The sequence below is a fragment of the Lycium ferocissimum genome, chromosome 5 (assembly GCF_029784015.1).
Source record: "Lycium ferocissimum isolate CSIRO_LF1 chromosome 5, AGI_CSIRO_Lferr_CH_V1, whole genome shotgun sequence".
In the NCBI taxonomy this organism is placed as follows: Eukaryota; Viridiplantae; Streptophyta; class Magnoliopsida; order Solanales; family Solanaceae; genus Lycium; species Lycium ferocissimum.
The window spans coordinates 12,094,101-12,116,105 of record NC_081346.1 but is presented as its reverse complement, the minus strand read 5'-3'; the positions used below and the strand labels follow the sequence as shown (position 1 = coordinate 12,116,105).

At 37.5% G+C, this 22,005-nt stretch overlaps 2 protein-coding genes across 2 annotated transcripts; both read right to left on the bottom strand.

Annotated features, from left to right (window-relative positions):
- Window positions 1-182: 182 nt before the first annotated feature.
- LOC132056028 (vignain) lies at window positions 183-2,224 on the bottom strand. Its single transcript, XM_059448068.1, has 4 exons — window positions 1,620-2,224; window positions 1,059-1,294; window positions 709-849; window positions 183-629 (listed from the first exon to the last, which is right to left on the bottom strand). The coding sequence occupies exons 1-4, from the start codon at window positions 2,059-2,061 to the stop codon at window positions 363-365; spliced, it is 1,086 nt and encodes a 361-aa protein (XP_059304051.1). The 5' UTR covers window positions 2,062-2,224; the 3' UTR covers window positions 183-362.
- A 3,782-nt stretch (window positions 2,225-6,006) lies between these two features.
- Window positions 6,007-21,981, bottom strand: LOC132056027 (autophagy-related protein 16). The gene is made up of 5 exons (XM_059448067.1): window positions 21,701-21,981; window positions 21,477-21,603; window positions 8,877-9,058; window positions 8,401-8,596; window positions 6,007-7,301 (listed from the first exon to the last, which is right to left on the bottom strand). Coding segments are annotated over exons 1-5 (1,530 nt in total). The 5' UTR covers window positions 21,703-21,981; the 3' UTR covers window positions 6,007-6,278.
- Window positions 21,982-22,005: the final 24 nt, after the last annotated feature.

The following is a 22,005-nucleotide window of genomic DNA, read 5'->3' as shown; positions in this document are numbered from 1 at the left end:
CACTTTGTTGCTTTAGTCACAGGAAGATGGAAGTGAAGTATATCTTAATTAGTTGAAATCTTAAGTGAGGTAATTTGTGCTTGGAAGCAATAGCAAGCATAGTAATACCAGTGAATTTTTATCCTTTGGTCCTCCTGTAGTATTAAACAAGTATATGCTCAATTGTCTACACGACAAACATCTTATTTAGAGGAACATGTTTAACAGGAAAGGTAATATTCGTCAAATCAAATTCCAATGCAGTCTAAAGAACATTACAGCTTGACACTGTGAAAATAAGTGCATATTATGTAAATTGACATGTTTCTGAATAGATGCCTAATACTTGCATAGAGACAGTGTACGAGGCTGACTGATGTAACTTAGAGTTCATCCTTAGGTGCGGTTGCAGGAGATCCTGTGGGGTTGGTTGATGAAGTCTTGATGGGGTAGGATGGTTGCATTGCTATACCACACAACCCCTCTTTAGCATCAACCTCGCGCTGCATCCTAATGTACCCCTTTTCTCCCCATTCAGGTCCCCACGAATTCTTCACGATCCAGTATTTGGTTCCATCGAGGGTTGTACCATAGCCCACAATTGCCACTCCATGGTCCAGCTCAGTACCACATTCTCCAGTGAATACGCCCTGTCGTATTTACAGCTCATAAATATTCATAACTAACAATAACTTTTGAACTTGATAGACAATGGTGTATCATTTTTACCTCTGAGTAGAACTGGAAGTCAGAACCTGAAGCTTGTATAGCTACAGAAACAGGCTGGTTGGCTACTGCTTTAAGCAGTGCTCCCTCATCATTTTGAGGAACATCCTCGTGTCCGTCAATTGATACCACCGGAGAATTCCTCTGGTAGTAGAAACAAGACTGGTAAGAATCCTACTGATTTAACCTTTGTTGCTTAGACTCTTCAAAATTGTTGATGGGTGCGTGTCAGATCCTCTAAAAGTAGGCATTTTTGTAGTATCTGACACGGGGGAGGCAGCATTTTTGGATAGTTTAAGGAACATAGGATTTAACCATTTCTCAGTTAATAGTTTGATGCAACAGAGTCTTACCTTTTGAATGTCACACTTGCCATCTTCAGCCATGTAAGGATAGTTCTTCTCTGTATTGATGCCTCCCTTCTTCTTGATGAACTCAAATGCCATGTCCATCAACCCTCCATTGCATCCTTGGTTTTGTGTAGTGTCACAGTCAACAAGTTCTTGCTCTGATAAAGATACTAACTCCTTTGTTTTTATTTGGTTTATCCCCTCTACTGCCACCACAGTTGAAAATGCCCAGCAACTTCCTATAACACACAAAAAATCTTCCATCAGCTAGCTATCATATTTTATTTGTTTATACCTTTTATATGTTATTATAACAGATAATGCAAAATAGCGAGAATGACATGTTATACACTTAGGGTGTGGCCTAGCGGTCAATAAAGTGAGTAAAACTAGTAGATACAAAAATTCCTTCCTATCTGTCCGAGCCTTGGTGGGCATGCAAAGTTACCCCTTTTCTTTGTTGGTGGAGATAGCGGATATTAAGTGGAATAGTCGAGATGCACGTAAACTGGTCTGAACACTATCATTATAAAAGAAAAAGATAAATTACGTGTAATTTCTTACCACAGTGGCCTTGGTCTTTGACAGGAGTAACAGCACCTTTCTTCCTCCAGTCAACAGAGGGAGGGACATTATCCTCGTTGGCGTACATGAAAGTTCCATTTGCTCTCGAAGCTCCAAAAAGAGTACGATGATGCTTAATCTTGGAACCAGCATAATGGTGTCTGAATTCATGGTTAGTCATGTCTGCAAACTTGTTCAGTTTCAGCTTATAAGGCTTATCCTTCTTGTTGAATTTATGAACATAGTGTACATTGGCCTTAAACACATTGAACCTCTTGTGTTTCTCGTCAAGACTCCTCGACACAGTGTGATGGCTTCTCCATCTCTCATACAACTCCCAGAATTTCTCCTCAGTCTCCAATTCCTTCTCGTGGAAATCGAAACTCTCCCCGAGCCTCAGTAACAAAGCTAAAGAGAAAAGGACTAGAAATAACTTCTTCATTTTTAATGATTTGAATCAAGATGGGAATTTAGGGACTATGAAGAGGCCTTTTATAGATGAAGTTGGAAGAATGATACAACTTATAATAAATAAAACAAGTGAAGGATTACTTATGGGAATGAACAACACTCAACAATAATAGAAGAAGAAATGAAAATGGGTTAACAGAATTATGGAGATGAAGCAGTGAGTCTATACGCTTTGCCTACACAAGCAACGTATTTATAAGTGTGGTTTTGGATTTTACAGACTCAAAACATTTTTTAACTGATAAAGGAGGAGAGAAATGTGACTTTCCTAGTTATGAAATGGTTTATGCAGTATATATGCAATGAAAGGTGAAAAAGAGTTTGCAAGTTGAACACGTTAACGTGTTGGTATTAAAAGAGAATGGCAAGCGTTAGTTATATTGTTAGACTTTGTGATATTATAGCATGAGTTGTATGCAGCAAGTTTGGAGAATAACTGCTTTCTGTGATAACTGAAATTGCGATTTCTATTGGAAAAATGTTTTTTTGTTGAGGAAATATAAAAAGGTCGGCCAAAAAAGATAAAAAGTTTCTTGCGGCAAGAAATGTCTTTAATTAGCCCATGTGCGAGGTTCATGCAGTTTCTCAAATGATTTCCTATATCTACTTACAATTTTATAAACGAAATTAATTATATAGATCTCTCTTATGTCATTTTTTTGTCATATCATGTGAAAAGATCATATAACCAAATAAGACTAGACCTTCCATAGGCGTTTAGGGAATTACTGATTGACAACCTCAGGCATAGGTCGGTAAATATTTATCTACACTCAATGTTTATACTAAATCAAGTAATTCAACTTTGGTAATTAAAAATTAATTGATTAGTACCTATTATTTCATTACGGTTAATGCATGCATAAAACACATATCTTAAATTATTTCATGTAAACATCTAGTGCGAGATTTGACTTGGCCCAGTTTTTTTTTTTGTGTTCAATGATTCGGTTTCGATCATGTAGTTGAATTCAACTATCCTTAACTCACTTTGATCCAAATTATTTATCTTTTAATGTTCTTGCATACGCCAAAGGAAGACATTTAATATATTAATCATAAGATTATTCGTCAAATTACCTTTTATCTTTCTTAAATGTCTTACTCTCTAATATTTTACTAATTGATAGAAAGAGTAGATCTGAAAAAGTAATAAATGATTTTTTGTTTTTCCTAAGTGTTACATATTAAAAAAATAAATTGATTTATCAAAATGAAAATTGGCTAGACTTTTTTTTGGATTGTATTGAATGGTCTTTAATTTTTTTTGAAATTATCCTTTACTCATTTTTGATCCAGAATTGGCCCAACTTATGCAATAAGTTAGAATTGCAGGGCAAAAGTTGGGATTCGCAAGGCAAACTTTTTAAAATTTTTGATATTTTTAAGGCCTAACTTTTGCCCAAAGTTAGGCCTTCAGTCAGAGGTTTGCAAAATTCCAGTAATTTTTTTCCCCCTTAAGATAGAGTTTGAAACCCAACTTATGCCTTGCGGATCCAAACTTATGTCTTGGGAATTTTTTTTAAATTTTTGACTAAGCAGGGATTCGAACCCAAAACCAAGGAGCTTTTAGCGAAAGACAAAAATTAAAGACCACCCCAACGAAGGACAATCCTGCAAATTGCCCGGATCGGAGTATATATTAACTAGAACAAGTGAATTTCTGTTAGTGTACATGATGTAATATAGAGTATTTGAGCCTCTTTATTTTAGGCTTTAACTTTTCACATATTGAAAAGGAGAAAAAAAGTGGAAAAGTTAGCACAAAAAGTGGCCAATGAGGTCACATGATATAGTTCGTCCAAACAGAGGAAAACTTTGCTTGCATACCTACTGTTGCGTGTAAACGCGGCTTCTGATGCTTAATTAGCTGCCTTAATATGCCTTAGCTTTTAATTAGTTGCCTTAATATGCCTTAGCTTGAATATCTGTTTTAGGCAGATTTATGAAGCAACGGCACCCTGAAAACCTGTTATAGCTTTGTGGTGCGTACGTAATATTTAGGTAAGTAGCATTGATTTATAATACTCCCTCTATCCAATTTAGCTCCTTTCGAATTTTAAGTTTATTTTAATTTATTTTTATTTCTATTATTTTTAATTTCTTTTGATTTTTTTTTTTTCTCTTTCATACACTTTTTAAATATTAAATTATTAATTATTTTGATTTATAATTTTTTACGTCATTTCAAAATATGTAAATTTCATTTTAAAAAATAAAGATTTCATGTCAGAAGTCAAGATTAAATTAAAAATTTTGATTTTCGAAATCCAAAATATGCCATACAAATTGGGTGGAAGGAGTAATAATTTACTTACACGTCAACATGGTCCGAAACTGTATCGATTATAAGGCTTAATTCTGGTCTCACATCGGTATTTATTTTGTAGTATTATTTTAAAATGGTTTCCATCTATTGTAATATATCTCCATCATTTTCTTAAGAAACTAAGTATTACTTACATAGGAAACATTTTTGGAAAAAAATATATAATGTCATAATACTCATCTATTAGTGTTGCTTTCTAAAAAAAATAACACCTAGACTACTATTAGTGTCTGCTTATAGTTTATTTATTTTTGTCGTCAGCTAAGTTGCCTCTGTTCTAAGTTTTCAAGAGTAATCAGTCCGCGATGATTCTAAGCCTATGCAATCACAACATGACAACACCAAGCATTTACGTAATTGATTAGCTATCATCTTTCTTCCTTACTAGTTTGAAGAAGCTTCTACTTTGATAGTACTAAAAGATTCTTTGTGGAATTTGATTCTTGTTCCTTGTTAGAGAGGATAACTCTACTTTTACGTTTTGCCATATCATCTTGCATTTTTTATTTTGTAATGTTATGACGCTCTTTATTACGTAAGTAATAAAATATTTCAAATTTACGTTTTAAGTAATATTAGAACTTTTTAATGCCTACATCACAGTTTTTGAGGATATATGTGGATAATGTTTTCTGCCCTTTAACCGAAAAAAAAAAATCTGCTCGATTACTCCTCAATTAATGTTATCTTAGATTGGTGCCATTTGTGCACGTTTATCTTCAATTTTTGAAGTTTTTTTTTTTTAAAAGTTTTATACCAATTAATGACAAAGTAATTAAAAGAATTAACTAAATATAACGGTCAGATTTTTGTATTTTTCTTTTAATGTATGGTTATTGATTGTTTGATTTAATCAAATAAGGAGTATTTATTGATTAATTGTGGTACATCTTTAGATATTACATGAATATCAACTTTTTTGTCAGTCAGCCATTTAGACGAGGATATGGAAATTATAACGATACTGAAGGATATTGAAAGTTATTTTAGAGAAAATGAATATATTTAATTACTAATAAAATTGATAAAAGCATATTAGAACAAAACGACAATAACAAAACCTGCCAAATCGTTTTTTTAACTTCTTTATCATTATGAGACTTAAGTAAAGAACAAATCTCAGCCATCGAAAATACCCATGAGTTGCGATAGCATTGAGAGGGGGGCGGGGGTCGATCGGAATGGAGCAGTACAACTCAGATTGCGACAGTTCGACTGGCAAGCAACATTTTTAGCTCAACATTAAGAGCATTTATGCCGTTTTGAATTGCTTATACTTATGTCGAGGATCTATCGGAAACAGCCTTTCTCCGGCGTAGATGTAAAAGATCATATGCAGTACTGACATACAAGAATCCACTTTGTGGGATTCAACTGGGCATGTCGTCGTTGTACTCAAAATTTCTGAGCATGAGCATACACATGAAAATTCTCACCAAGAGATAAAGAGAAGACCACTTTATATATAATCCCTTTCTCATTTCGCCTTGCCCTAACCCCCAATGTAATTAAAAAAAAAAAAAAAAAAAGGGCCACCTTTTTTTTCCACGAATAATGAACAGTGCATAACGCATATCCACAATCCAATCAATCTCAACTAAAGATCTCTATTTTTTCAGCTTAAAAGATAATGTACGTAGTATTTACAATGTCAGCCCTTTTTGTCATGATCTTTGGATGCAGGACGCCCATTTATGGCTTGACAATCAATATGATGATTAATTTTGTGCTTTAAACAACTAAAATCAACAATGACACTCAAGATCCTGACTGCAAGCTGAATATCTGAGCAATCTATAACAAGTCGATCAATCATGTCACTACTCAACACACTGGAGCATATGGAACTTGAAGTGATATCATGACCAAATACATATGATTCCACTCTTATCTGAGGTAGCCAGAGGTTTACCAAGACCGCTCCATGAACAACAAAGTACAGACGATGTGTGTTCTTTCAATGTGCTTACCATTCTAGCATTTGATACTGACCAAATATGAACAGATCCATCAGCAGAACCAGCTGTAACATAACTATCATCTGCACTGATACAGGACCTGCTCCAATTTGATGCAACTCGGTTTGCATTTGCTCTGAAAGTGCCACAAATTTCAAGGGTACGAATATCAAATAGATTGTGCAAGTTGTCTCTCCCACTGGTTAATATCATGTTTCCATTTCGAGAGAGCGAAACTGATGTAACAGCTTGTGAATGTGCAGCAACTTCACTCAGAAGCTTGCCTGTTTGAATATCCCATAATCTAAGATTACCATCGACATGACCGGAACAGACAGTCAGTCCATCCATACTAAACGACAGGCTGTTACAGTTACTGTGAAAGATAATAGTGTTGGTGCAGTAACCCTTCTGCAGATCCCAAACTTTTATAGTGCGATCATATGCAGCACTCACCACATGGCGGCTTGAAAATTTGCTAACATCTACTGCACAAACTTTGTCTATGTGCCCAGTAAGAGTATGACGTATCCTGCCTGAATTTGCATCCCACACATACAAGTTATTTGAACTACTTGCTGCTATGATGAATTTGTTATCATGTGTAATGGAAAGATCAAGGACTGAACCCAGACAACCATAAAGACTGTTGGTTAATGATCCACTTGTAGTATCCCACATTTTAATTGCCCGGTCCTGCCCACCGCTTATCAATTTACTTGAGTTATACTCAAAAAGAATCGAGGCACATCCACCATCATGGGCGGGGATCCTCTGCTTGCATGTACTAGGAATGGAAGACTCTACATAAAATTCTGCACCATCTTCACTTTGGCGGACCACACCATCCACTTGTTGACGAGCAAGTTTCTCTATACTGGCAGCCTTGACCTTGTCAAGCATATCTTCATAGAGAGCATTAGCCTAGCACGAGAAAAAATAACAAATAAGAAAATGCAAGAGAACCCATCCATGGGTAAATCATTGTAAAGCATATAAAATAATACTGACCGAAAATACAGTTCTCTAACCATACTATTCTATTAGGAGATATGGGAAGATGATCATTGGTAGTTCTAATGGATTAGCACAAATTGTCAAAGATTCGAATCCTGTTCAGATTACAGGATATATTCGCAGTAGAATAACTTGCTAACCACTAGCAGTTCATCCAGATTTCAGAAACTTTGCATTACTCCGACATGAAATAATTATTATGAAACGAAAATATTGGAGATGCCCCTTTCATGAAATCCTACATCAATCACCACCAGCCACTCCAGCATGATGAAAAGTAAAATGTTGAGCATCTGGAGTTACAGTATGGACGCTTTCTTTCCCAATATTCAGAAAACCACAAGTTGATACAATTTGAGCAACCATAAAATATGATACTCCTTTATCTTAGGGTGGCTTTATGTCATTCATCTGTCCACATCCCAAAGGCAGTAGATTAGACTAAAATATATAAGCTTCTAAAGTAAGCGGTAGTTCTTAATAATTTTTTTCTTTCATTTTTTTTCCATTTTTGGTAGTAGTTCTTCATCTTTGAAGTAAGTGAAAACCACATGGAAGACCAAGGTTCAAATCCCAACAGTGACAAAAATACGCTAGGTTATTTCTCCCATCTGCCTAAGCTTTGATGGGCAGAGTTACTCGGTACCTATGTTATTGGGAGGTACCAGGTACCGTTGGAATAGTCGAGGTGTACACAAGCTGACCCAGACACCACCATTATAAAAGAAAGAATGTGCCACATGGATGGGAAACAAGGGCAGTAGTTGAAGGCTATAAGAACAAGGTTGAGGGTTATATTAAGTGTAGAGAAATCTCCATGACGACAAGTTTACAGCAACAAAAGCATGTATCTTAGCTCTCTTAACAGTATTGAGGCGTGATGAAAACTCAATTTGTACGAACAATCAGAGGTTCAAAATATTTTTTTCCGAAAATCAATCAGAGGTTCAAAAGAACCACAAATAGGAAAGCACACAAAGGATAAGCAGAGAGAATTACTCAATACCTCGTTAAGGCGTTCAGCATCCTGCATCTTCTGCAGCATCCATCGGTCAACCAACGTTTTATTTTCTGCCTCAGCATTGTTTGATCTCAGAGTCATTGCTTCAAGTTGTGCTTTAAGGTCCTGGTGCTCACCCATAAGCAATTCCAAAGCTTTAGTCTTTTCCTCAAGAAGTTCAGTTAAACGTGAGCATTCATCTCTGCAAGCACACTCATCAAAGAAAGTGATAGAGCAGTTAAATTACATCCTGGCATCCAAACTAAACTAGTTGAGCTCACCTTAGGACATCAGAAGCTTGAAACAGAACCAATACTTCTTAAAAGGTCATAATATTACTAAAGTTTTTGTCCAGCTAATTCTAATCAATCCCTAGTCTGTTCCTTTATTTCTGTCATTTTATTAATTTTAGTGTTCTTTTTGTAGCAAAGGGAAGAGTTTAATTTAGGATGACAATTGTCTTAGGAGGATGAGAATAATACCTTGCTTGATTTAGCTCGTTTTGAAGGTCAGTAATGACAGTTTCCTTCTCTTGAACTAAAGATTTTGACACCCTGGATTCAGCTACTTCCACCACAAGCTGCTCCGACAGTCGTGATTGAGCTTTGTAACATTGCTGAAGTTCCGTCTCAAGATTTTCAGCTTTCTCTTTCCACTCTGAACCCTAAAATCATAGGAACTACATAAGCGCGGAAATAACTTTTTCAGCAACATATAGCTTGAAGATGTTAGAAAAATGAGATGAGATTTTTCTGGATAGTCTTTAATTTAATATTTCCTATTTTGATATTTGCTTAGTTTGTAAAGGAATGGTGGTCCTTGTTTTATGGAATATGTCTTGTAAGAAAGTACAATAGTGGTTGGATAGGTAAGGTGTTCTACTAACTTTTGAAATGTATTATGTAGATATATGTGTGTATGTCTTTTGGATATGAAGGAAAAGAAAAAACACTTCTGTTGAAACTTATTCTCTTCCTCTGAAGTTTCAAATACTAACAGTGGCATCAGAGCCCTTCTTCTTGAGGGATCTGTGAAGGAAAAAAGGAAAAAGGTTTTTCTTCAGTTCTAAGGTGAGGAGAGCTAAGCAGCAGTAACATGGCTTCCAACAACTTCTTGGCTGTAGGTCCTCCTATGTTTACAGGGGATAATTATCAGACATGGGTGATAAAGATGAAGGCTTATCTCAAAGCTTTTAGTTTATGGGAAACAATTGAAAGTGAAGCTGATCCTCCTCCACTTGGACCAAATCCAACTGTTGCACAGATGAAGATTTATGAAGATCTGAAGTCAAGGAGACCAAAGGCTCTGACATGTCTTCATTCAGCACTCAGAAGTGATTTTCACAAGAATAATGGCTTGTGAGACACCTATAGAAGCATGGGAGAAGCTAAAAGAGGAGTTCGACGGACGTGACAGAGTGAAGACTGTCAAACTCCTAACTCTCAAAAGAGAATTTGAGATGTTAAGGATGAAGGAGATACTGAGAAAGACTACTCTGCCAAACTTTTGGAGATTGTAAACAAAATAAGATTGTCTGGTGAAGTCTTTCCAGATTCAAAGGTGGTGGAGAAGGTGGTGGAGAAGATGATGATAAGCTTACCAGCAAGGTTCGAGCCCAAGATTTCAGCAATAGAGGAATCTTGTGATTTGAAGACTTTATCAGTAGCAGAACTGACCAGCAAGTTGCAAGCCCAAGAACAAAGATCAAGTATAAGAGATGAAGAAGTAGCAGAAGTGGCATTTCAAGCAAAGCATAAAGGCAAGCAGCCTGCGAAGAACAATAAAAGGATGGAAGGAGATAAAGTAGCAAAGGGAAAACATGGAAGGAATCTTCAAAGAAAGGGAAGTTTCCACCTTGCAACCATTGTAAAAGAACAGTCATCAAGAAAAGTACTGCTGGTTCAAAGGAAAGCCACCCATTCAATGCAGATTCTGTAGAAAAATGGGTCATATGAGAAGAATTGTAGGGTCAAGCAGAATCAACCACAACAAAACCACGTGCAGCAGGCAAATTTTATTGAAGAGTCAGAAAAGAAAGAAGAAAGCTTGTTTATGGCTTCTCATGAAGAAAACACAACCAACAAATCCACATGGTTCATAGATAGTGGATGTACGAGTCATATGTCACACAATGAGCTTCTGTTTCACACACTTGACAAGTCAATTAGAACTAAAGTGAGGATGGGAAATGGTGAAACGGTAGAAGCACATGGGAAGGGTTCAGTTGCCTTTGAGACTAAACAAGGTACAAAATTTATACATGATGTGCTGTATGTTCCATTGTTCCTTGTTTAGCATGTAATCTGTTATAAGTGTTGCTCAAATGATGTCGAAAGGTTATTCCTTATTTTTAAGGGCAAGCATTGTTTGGTTTTTGACTCTAAAGATAGTTTGGTTGTTAAAGTAGAAATGGTGAATAAAATCTTTCCTTTAGACGAGAATCTTGATAGTGCCAATTTTGCAAGTTTGGACGAGTCATGGTTGTGGCACAAAAGATATGGCCATTTTAACTACGCTAGTTTAAAGTCTATGTATGAAAAGAGCTTGACTAAGATTTACCTGAGATCTCATGTCAAAAGAGGTTTGTGGTTCATGTCAAATGGGTAAGGTACACAGGAAAGCATTTCCTAAAGTGCTACCTGGAGGGCAACTGAAAAACTTGACCTACTTCATACTGATGTGTGTGGACCTATGCAAACACCATCTTTGAGCCAAAATAAAATATTTCGTGCTCTTTATTGATGACTTAGCAAGGATGACTTGGGTGTATTTTCTGAGTAACAAGTCTCAAGTATACTCAGTTTCAAGAAATTCAAAGCTTTTTTGGAAAGTCAAAAAGTGGTTGTAAGCCAAAGGCTTTGAGGTCGGACAATGGTGGAGAATACACTTCAAATGAGTTCAATAAGTATTGCGAAGATGTGGGGATTGATCACAAGCTGACAGTAAGCTATGCACCCGAACAGAATGGAGTCTCAGAGAGGAAGAACAGGACTGTAGTTGAAATGGCTAGATGTTTGTTGCTGGAAAAGAAACTACTGCAAAGCTTTTGGACAGAAGCTGTTCATACTTCGGTGTATTTGTTAAATAGGCTGCTGACGAAAGCTGTGTATGGAAAGACTCCTCTTGAGGCATGGAGTGGAATAAAGCCATCTGCCAAGCATTTAAAAATCTTTGGTTCAATATGCTATTCTCATGTCCTTCAGTCAAAAGATGCAAACTTGAACCGAAAGGTGACTTGGGGATTTTTATTGGATATTCATCGCAAGCCAAGGGTTATAGAGTTTTCAACTATCAGACAAGAAATATTTTCATCAGAAGAGATGTAGTCGTGGATGAGCATGCTTATTGGAACTGGGATAAGCAGCAAATTGAGCAAGAAAATGCGGTTTCTCAGAACTTGCTTCCGCTGCCTGCGACACAATCAGTTGGCTCTGAAAATCTGCAAGAAGATGAAGAATCACACGGGGAATCCTCACTTGATTCACCAATTTTGAAGACAAGGTCCCTTTCTGATATATACGAAAGGTGCAATGTTGCAATCTTGGAACCAACTAGCTATCAAGAAGCATCAAGACATGAAGTTTGGATTGAAGCAATGAAGGAGGAGGTTGATATGATCGAGAAGAATCACACTTGGAAGCTGGTTGATAAACCCAGAGACAGAAATGTTATAGGGGTGAAATGGGTTTATAGAACCAAGCTTAATCCAGATAATTCAGTTTATAAGTACAAAGCAAGGCTTGTTGTGAAAGGTTATGCGCAAGTTGCTGGTCTGGATTATGGAGAAACATTTGCATCTGTTACGAGACATGATACAATAAGGCTTCTATTTGCTTTGGCAGCTCAATCAAATTGGAAGTTGTATCATCTAGATGTGAAATCGGCGTTCTTAAATGGCTTGTTGCAGGAAGAGATTTATGTTGACCAGCCAGAAGGCTTTCAAGTTGCAGGAATGGAGGATAAAGTCTACAGACTACATAAGGCATTGTACGGATTAAAGCAGGCTTTCGAGCCTGGTACAGTAAGATTGATGCTCATCTCATTCATTGTGGCTTCAAGAGAAGTGAAAATGAAGCCACTTTATATGATGTGCTTGTGGTGTCGCTCTATGTTGATGATCTTCTGTTAACAGGAAGTAATGAAGCTATGGTGAATCAGTTCAAGCAAGAAATGGAGACCAAGTTTGAAATGTCGGATTTGGGTGAAATGACTTACTTTCTAGGAATGGAGATTCATCAAGCTACTGATGGAATCTTCATTTCTCAGAGAAAATATGCATGGGATATTCTTAAAAGGTTCAAGATGGAAAGGTGCAAGCCTGTATCGACCCCACTGGTTCACAATGAAAAGATTTCGAAGTTTGAAGGAGGTGATAGGGCTAATCCAACAGTTTATAGAAGTCTAATTGGTAGTTTGCTGTATTTGACAGCAACAAGACCTGATCTTATGTTCGTGGCAAGTCTTTTGTCAAGGTTCATGCATGCTCCAAGTTTAGTTCATCTTGGTGTCGCTAAACGAATGTTGAGGTATCTCAAGGGAACCGCTGATTATGGTATTTGGTTTAAAAAGGAAAAGCAGGGGCAATGATCGGTTATTCAGGTAGTGATTGGCAGTGGCGGAGCCAGAATTTTCATCCAGGGGGTTCAAAAATTCCAAAAGGTAAATATACGAAGAAGTCAGGGGGTTCAACATCTACTATATATACATAATAAAATAATTTTAATTTTGAAAATATACTGTAATTTTTCGCCGAGGGGGTTCGGATGAACCCCCTGGACATAAGCTGGCTCCGCCCCTGGTGATTGGGCAGGAAGTGTTGGTGATATGAAAAGCACTTCTGGTCCTGGATATGCTTTTACACTTGGTTCAGGCATGTTCTCATGGAATTCAAAGAAGCAAGAGATGGTAGCTCAATCTTCTGCAAAAGCAGAATACGTCGCCGCCGCTGATGCACCTAATCAGGCTCTATGATTAAGAAAGATTTTATGTGATCGGGAGCAAAATAACATTGAAGCAACTGTCATTAAGGTTGACAACAAGTCAGCAATATCTATGGCCAAAAATCCAGTGCAACATGGTCGTAGCAAGCATATAAATGTGAAGTTTCACGCTATCAGACAAGCGGAGAAGGATGGCGAGGTTAAACTTGTTCATTGCAGCTCAGATCAGCAGATCGCAGACATAATGACCAAAGCTCTTCCTAAGGGGAAATTTGAAGTTCTAAGGGCTAAGCTGAGAGTATCCAAGAAAAATCTCAAGGAGGAGCGTTAGAAAAATGAGATATATTTCCTATTTTGATATTTTGCTTAGTTTGTAAAGGAATGGTGGTCCTTGTTTTATGGAATACTTCTTGTAAGAAAGTACAATAGTGGTTGGATAGGTAAAGGTGTTCTACTAACTTTTGAAATGTAGTATGTAGATATATGTGTGTATGCCTTTTGGATATGATGGAAAAGAAAAAACACTTCTGCTGAAACTTATTTTCTTTCACTGAAGTTTCAAATACTAACAGAAGAGTAGTGACTGAGTGAAAAATATTCCACATTCACCGATTGTAGTTAAAATTTCTTTGTAGGAAGCTGCAGTTGGTAAGTTTAACTTGCATCTCATTCCTTAATAACCATATTAAGGGTGATAAGTAAATACTACACCATGCATGCCAAGTGACTCACCACCTGGCGAAAACTAAAAAATAATATTAAATATATTACACAACATTCTTAGTCTTTAATTTAATATTTCCTATTTTGATATTTGCTTAGTTTGATATTTGTTGTTCGCGGATCACATAGTCTTGATAGACGAGACTCGCAGCGGAGTCAACTCTAAGCTAGAGGATTGGAGACAAACGTTAGAGTCTAAAGGATTCAAGTTGAGTAGGACCAAAACAGAGTACTTGGAGTGCAGGTTCAGTGGTGTGCCTCAGGAGGCTGACATGGGAGTGAAGCTTGGTACCCAGGTCATTCAAAAGAAAGGAAGTTTCAAGTATCTTGGGTCTATTTTACAAGAAAATGGGGATATTGACGATGATGTCACACATCGTATTGGTCAGATGGTTGAAATGGAGGCTCGCTGAAGTGCCTTTGTGTGACAAGAAAGTGCCACTAAAACTTAAGGGCAAGTTCTACAAAATGGTGGTTAGACCGACTGACGGGCAGAGTGTTGGCCGATCAAGAACTCTCGCGACGGAAAATGAAAGTCGCGAAAATGAGAATGTCTGCGGTGGATGTGGGCACACTCAGAGAGATAGGATCGGGAATGAGGACATCGGGGACAAGGTGGGAGTGGCATCGGTGGAGGACAAGATGCGGAAGTCGAGGTTGAGATGGTTTGGGCATGTGAAGAGGAGAGGCATAGATGCCCCCGGTGCGGAGGTGTGAGAGGTTGGCTTTGGACGGTTTTAGGAGAGGCAGAGGAAGGCCAAAGAAATATTGGGGAGAGGTGATTAGGCGGGACTTGGCTGCCCATGTTTCGGATTACCGAGGACATGACCTTAGATAGAGGTTGTGGAGGGCTCGGATTAGGGCAAGGCTGGTAGGTAGTCTCGCTTTTACGCATCGCACTAGTAGGGGCGTAGCTTTTCTACCTTTATTGCCCTATGTTTCTGCTTTTATGTGTTCGTCTTGTCTCTCCGTGTCGTTTTATCATGACTTCTTGCCCTTGTTTTTTCTCATTTTCGCATTGCTTTGATTTGCCTCTCGGTGATCCGACTTTCTCTCCTTGTTTTCTTGTTTTCTTTTTGGTAGGAGGCTTTCGGAAAGCCTCCTACAAGGTGGGGGTAAGGTGCTGCGTATTTAACCTCCCCGGACCACACCGTGGGATTGTTGGGTATGTTGTTGTTGTTGCTTAGTTTGTAAAGAAATGGTGGTCCTTGTTTTATGGAATATGTCTTGTAAGAAAGTACAATAGTGGTTGGATAGGTAAGGTGTTCTACTAACTTTTGAAATGTATTATGTAGATATATGTGTGTATGCCTTTTGGATATGAAGGAAAAGAAAAAACACTTCTGCTGGAACTAATTTTCTTTCTCTGAAGTTTCAAATACTAACAGTGGCATCAGAGCCCTTCTTCTTGAGGGATCTGTGAAGGAAAAAGGAAAAAGGTTTTTCTTCAGTTCTAAGGTGAGGAGAGCTAAGCAGCAGTAACATGGCTTCCAACAACTTCTTGGCTGTAGGTCCTCCTATGTTTACAGGGGATAATTATCAGACATGGGAAGATAAAGATGAAGGCTTATCTCAAAGCTTTTAGTTTATGGGAAACAATTGAAAGTGAAGCTGATCCTCCTCCACTTGGACCAAATCCAACTGTTGCACAGATGAAGATTTATGAAGATCTGAAGTCAAGGAGACCAAAGGCTCTGACATGTCTTCATTCAGCACTCTCAGAAGTGATTTTCACAAGAATAATGGCTTGTGAGACACCTAAAGAAGCATGGGAGAAGCTAAAAGAGGAGTTCTACGGACGTGACAGAGTGAAGACTGTCAAACTCCTAACTCTCAAAAGAGAATTTGAGATGTTAAGGATGAAGGAGATACTGAGAAAGACTACTCTGCCAAACTTTTGGAGATTGTAAACAAAATAAGATTGTCTGGTGAAGTCTTTCCAGATTCAAAGGTGGTGGAGAAGATGATGATAAGCTTACCAGCAAGGTTCGAGCCCAAGATTTCAGCAATAGAGGAATCTTGTGATTTGAAGACTTTATCAGTAGCAGAACTGACCAGCAAGTTGCAAGCCCAAGAACAAAGATCAAGTATAAGAGATGAAGAAGTAGCAGAAGTGGCATTTCAAGCAAAGCATAAAGGCAAGCAGCCTGCGAAGAACAATAAAAGGATGGAAGGAGATAAAGTAGCAAAGGGGAAAACATGGAAGGAATCTTCAAAGAAAGGGAAGTTTCCACCTTGCAACCATTGTAAAAGAACAGTCATCAAGAAAAGGACTGCTGGTTCAAAGGAAAGCCACCCATTCAATGCAGATTCTGTAGAAAAATGGGTCATATGAGAAGAATTGTAGGGTCAAGCAGAATCAACCACAACAAAACCATGTGCAGCAGGCAAATTTTACTGAAGAGTCAGAAAAGGAAGAAGAAAGCTTGTTTATGGCTTCTCATGAAGAAAACACAACCAACAAATCCACATGGTTCATAGATAGTGGATGTACGAGTCATATGTTACACAATGAGCTTCTATTTCACACACTTGACAAGTCAATTAGAACTAAAGTGAGGATGGGAAATGGTGAAATGGTAGAACCACATGGGAAGGGTTCAGTTGCCTTTGAGACTAAACAAGGTACAAAATTTATACATGATGTGCTGTATGTTCCATTGTTCCTTGTTTAGCATGTAATCTGTTATAAGTGTTGCTCAAATGATGTCGAAAGGTTATTCCTTATTTTTTAAGGGCAAGCATTGTTTGGTTTTTGACTCTAAAGATAGTTTGGTTGTTAAAGTAGAAATGGTGAATAAAATCTTTCCATTAGACGAGAATCTTGATAGTGCCAATTTTGCAAGTTTGGACGAGTCATGGTTGTGGCACAAAAGATATGGCCATTTTAACTATGCTAGTTTAAAGTCGATGTATGAAAAGAGCTTGACTAAGGATTTACCTGAGATCTCATGTCAAAAGAAGTTTGTGGTTCATGTCAAATGGGTAAGGTACACAGGAAAGCATTTCCTAAAAGTGCTACCTGGAGGGCAACTGAAAAACTTGAGCTACTTCATACTGATGTGTGTGGACCTATGCAAACACCATCTTTGGGCCAAAATAAAATATTTTGTGCTCTTATTGATGACTTAACAAGGATGACTTGGGTGTATTTTCTGAGTAACAAGTCTCAAGTATACTCAGTTTTCAAGAAATTCAAAGCTTTTGCGGAAAGTCAAGAGTGATTGTAAGCCAAAGGCTTTGAGGTCGGACAATGGTGGAGAATACACTTCAAATGAGTTCAATAAGTATTGCGAAGATGTAGGGATTGATCACAAGCTGACAGTAAGCTATGCACCCGAACAGAATGGAGTCTAAGAGAGGAAGAACAGGACTGTAGTTAAAATGGCTAGATGTTTGGGCAGAAGCTGTTCATACTTCGGTGTATTTGTTAAATAGGCTGCTGACGAAAGCTGTGTATGGAAAGACTCCTCTTGAGGCATGGAGTGGAATAAAGCCATCTGCCAAGCATTTAAAAATCTTTGGTTCAATATGCTATTCTCATGTCCTTCAGTCAAAAGAAGCAAACTTGAACCGAAAGGTGACTTGGGGATTTTTATTGGATATTCATCGCAAGCCAAGGGTTATAGAGTTTTCAACTATCAGACAAGAAATATTTCCATCAGAAGAGATGTAGTCGTGGATGAGCATGCTTATTGGAACTGGGATAAGGAGCAAATTGAGCAAGAAAATGCGGTTTCTCAGAACTTGCTTCCGCTGCCTGCGACACAATCAGTTGGCTCTGAAAATCTGGAAGAAGATGAAGAATCAGACAGGGAATCCTCACTTGATTCACCAATTTTGAAGACAAGGTCCCTTTCTGATATATACGAAAGGTGCAATGTTGCAATCTCGGAACCAACTAGCTATCAAGAAGCATCAAGACATGAAGTTTGGATTGAAGCTATGAAGGAGGAGGTTGATATGATCGAGAAGAATCACACTTGGAAGCTGGTTGATAAACCCAGAGACAGAAATGTTATAGGGGAGAAATGGCTTTATAGAACCAAGCTTAATCCAGATAATTCAGTTTATAAGTACAAAGCAAGGCTTGTTGTGAAAGGTTATGCGCAAGTTGCTGGTCTGGATTATGGAGAAACATTTGCATCTGTTGCGAGACATGATACAATAAGGCTTCTATTTGCTTTGGCAGCTCAATCAAATTGGAAGTTGTATCATCTAGATGTGAAATCGGCGTTCTTAAATGGCCTGTTGCAGGAAGAGATTTATGTTGACCAGCCAAAAGGCTTTCAAGTTGCAGGAATGAAGGATAAAGTCTACAGACTACATAAGGCATTGTACGGATTAAAGCAGGCTTTCGAGCCTGGTACAGTAAGATTGATGCTCATCTCATTCATTGTGGCTTCAAGAGAAGTGAAAATGAAGCCACTTTATATGATGTGCTTGTGGTGTCGCTCTATGTTGATGATCTTCTATTAACAGGAAGTGATGAAGCTATGGTGAATCAGTTCAAGCAAGAAATGGAGACCAAGTTTGAAATGTCGGATTTGGGTGAAATGACTTACTTTCTAGGAATGGAGATTCATCAAGCTACTGATGGAATCTTCATTTCTCAGAGAAAATATGCATGGGATATTCTTAAAAGGTTCAAGATGGAAAGGTGCAAGCCTGTATCGACCCCACTAGTTCACAATGAAAAGATTTCGAAGTTTGAAGGAGGTGATAGGGCTAATCCAACAGTTTATAGAAGTCTAATTGGTAGTTTGCTGTATTTGACAGCAACAAGACCTGATCTTATGTTCGTGGCAAGTCTTTTGTCGAGGTTCATGCATGCTCCAAGTTTAGTTCATCTTGGTGTCGCTAAATGAATGTTGAGGTATCTCAAGGGAACCGCTGATTATGGTATTTGGTTTAAAAAGGAAAAACAGGGGCAATGATGGGTTATTCAGATAGTGATTGGGCAGGAAGTGTTGATGATATGAAAAAGCACTTCTGGTCCTGGATATGCTTTTACACTTGGTTCAGGCATGTTCTCATGGAATTCAAAGAAGCAAGAGGTGGTAGCTCAATCTTCTGCAAAAGCAGAATACGCCGCCGCCGCTGATGCACCTAATCAGGCTCTATGATTAAGAAAGATTTTATGTGATCTGGAGCAAACTAACATTGAAGCAACTGTCATTAAGGTTGACAACAAGTCAGCAATATCTATGGCCAAAAATCCAGTGCAACATGGTCGTAGCAAGCATATAAATGTGAAGTTTCACGCTATCAGGCAAGCGGAGAAGGATGGCGAAGTTAAACTTGTTCATTGCAGCTCAGATCAGCAGATCGCAGACATCATGACCAAAGCTCTTCCTAAGGGGAAATTTGAAGTTCTAAGGGCTAAGCTGAGAGTATCCAAGAAAAATCTCAAGGAGGAGTGTTAGAAAAATGAGATATATTTCCTATTTTGATATTTTGCTTGGTTTGTAAAGGGATGGTGGTCCTTGTTTTATGGAATACTTCTTGTAAGAAAGTACAATAGTGGTTGGATAGGTAAAGGTGTTCTACTAACTTTTGAAATGTATTATGTAGATATATGTGTGTATGCCTTTTGGATAATGATGGAAAAGAAAAAACACTTCTGCTGAAACTTATTTTCTTTCACTGAAGTTTCAAATACTAACAGAAGAGTAGTGACTGAGTGAAATATATTCCACATTCACCGATTGTAGTTAAAATTTCTTTGTAGGAAGCTGCAGTTGGTAAGTTTTAACTTGCATATCATTCCTTAATAACCATATTAAGGGTGATAAGTAAATATTACACCATGCATGCCAAGTGACTCACCACCTGGCGAAAACTAAAAAATATGAACTTTTACAAGCCAAGAGAAATATTAAATATATTACACAACATTCTTAACATTTGCTTTTTTCTTGAAAGTCAAGAGAGTCGACAAGAATACTCTGTAAAACATTTTATGTTTATCATGTCATAACAAATAGGAATACAAAGAATTAGAAAACTTTCCTTATTTGATTAGCTCAAAGCTCTTTTATGTTGTTAACACTCTATTTAACAAGAGATTTTCTCTTTTCTTTTCTTGTTTCATATGGTATCAAGTTCTGTATCCCGGAACTTAGTGCCCCTGAAGTCCTCCGCTCATGGTGTTGAGGTTGTTGAGTTAGCAGTCCATGCTAGTTGACATGTCAAATTAACGGCTCATATTCTCCCAATCAACATCATATTATCATCTCTATCATTTTGTTAGCATTATGAATTGAACAATGATCTGGTCATGCTGATAGCATAGATAGTCTTTGTCATCAAGCTGGTAGCATGCGTCACCTCAGATTCAGTCATTTTTGATGGATGCATAATCGTGCCATGGCCAAGTCAGTCTCATGGTAGTGCAAAGTCAGTTTGTCTCATGACTGGATTAGATTCTTTGAGGGAACATATTAAAAGTCACGGTAATCATTAACAACATTACATATAGATTTTTTGTTAATGTAATTAAGAATCAGAAGAACTACGGAAGTTTCCTTATTTTATTAGCTCAAACTCATGCACAAAGAGCTCTCTTGAATGTTGTTAATCACTCAATTCAACAAGATTTTTTCTCTCTTTGCATAAACATTAATGTCACTATACGTTCATTTTTCTATTCTTTTAACTTCTCTTTTTTTTTTCCTGTTTTATTGCCTACAAGGAGCTGGACGTAGGTGGTGGCCCGTAACTCATTAGGAAACAAGGTCCATCCACCTGTAACTTGGTCTTAAGACACTACCAAAATCAAGTTGTTTTGCAACACCAGTGTTAGCAGAATACTTGAATGTTTAAAGCTCAAACTTACAAAATATTGTATAAATGAATCACGTTCGTTTCAAACAGTAAACAATACAAGACTACGTAAAAGACTAGACGAAAGATCCATCTAAGTTGAAAATTTTGGAAGTCTGCCATGATCCCTATCAGACATAAAACCAGGGAAATCAACTAATGTACAAACCTATTTACGAACGACTGTAAACAAAATTTTAATGAAATTCTCTCTACATGGTATACACTTGTAATTTTCCTGTCAAACAAACAAAATACAGATGAAAATGCCAAATTGGAATACGTCCATTAAAATTAGATTAACTTCTTGCAAATCCTTTCCCCACAACTTATTCACTGCCTTTTTTTGTTTTTTAAGCAATCATTCTCTGCCTACTAATGTTGAAAACATCCATACATTCTGTTTGTGCAAATAAAAACAAAAAGCTTCACCGAAAATCATTAGTGTTGACAAAATTCGGAAACTTGCGTGCAGTACATATCATCATCATTACTCAATAAAGTCATAAACCATGTTAAACAAAAAAAAAAAACTAAATCAACCAAATTACGGAATCGGAAAAAATATTGGGAAAAATAAAGAATAGAGGGCACCTGCAAAACAAGAGGCCTATTGAGGGCAGCCAGGGCAGGGGCATGAGCTCCTTCTTCTACTAAATGCCGCTTTCTTAACGCCTTTATAGCATGCTTTATTGCTTCTATTCCAACTTCTTCATATGACCTAACACACACACACACACAAAAAAGAAAAAGAAAACTTCAAATTCAACTGAACTGGGTATTAGAAAAGCCTCAATATTAAAATGATTACAACTTACATATTTGATCAATTGTTGAATCACAGAGAGTATCTACAAATTGTGAGTTTAATCTTTTTTGTTTCTGTGGGTTCGCTTTGAATTTTGAGAAGAGAACATCGTTAGGGTCACAAGCTGACGTTGATCATTTTGCTTACAAATCATGCCACGTTGTCACGTCAGTACCACGCTGAGTCGGGTCGGTTGCCCCGTTTTGTGGTCAATTTTCCATTTCGATCCAATCGCAAGGGATACATGAAAAACTGAATGAAGGAACAAAATGGAAAAGAATTATCCTTTTCTTTTGGTTGAAAATTTTATTTGAT

Coding starts and splice junctions, on each gene's coding strand:
- LOC132056028 (XM_059448068.1), bottom strand. CDS start 2,061: ATGAAGAAGTTATTTCTAGTCCTTTTCTCTTTAGCTTTGTTACTGAGG. Junction 1,295..1,619: donor CAAAGACCAAGGCCACTGTG/GTAAGAAATTAC, acceptor TGTGTGTTATAG/GAAGTTGCTGGGCATTTTCA. Junction 850..1,058: donor GCAAGTGTGACATTCAAAAG/GTAAGACTCTGT, acceptor TTCTACTACCAG/AGGAATTCTCCGGTGGTATC.
- LOC132056027 (XM_059448067.1), bottom strand. Junction 9,059..21,476: donor ATAGGCCTCTTGTTTTGCAG/GTGCCCTCTATT, acceptor CTATGATTTTAG/GGTTCAGAGTGGAAAGAGAA. Junction 7,302..8,400: donor ATGCTGAACGCCTTAACGAG/GTATTGAGTAAT, acceptor TTCTCGTGCTAG/GCTAATGCTCTCTATGAAGA.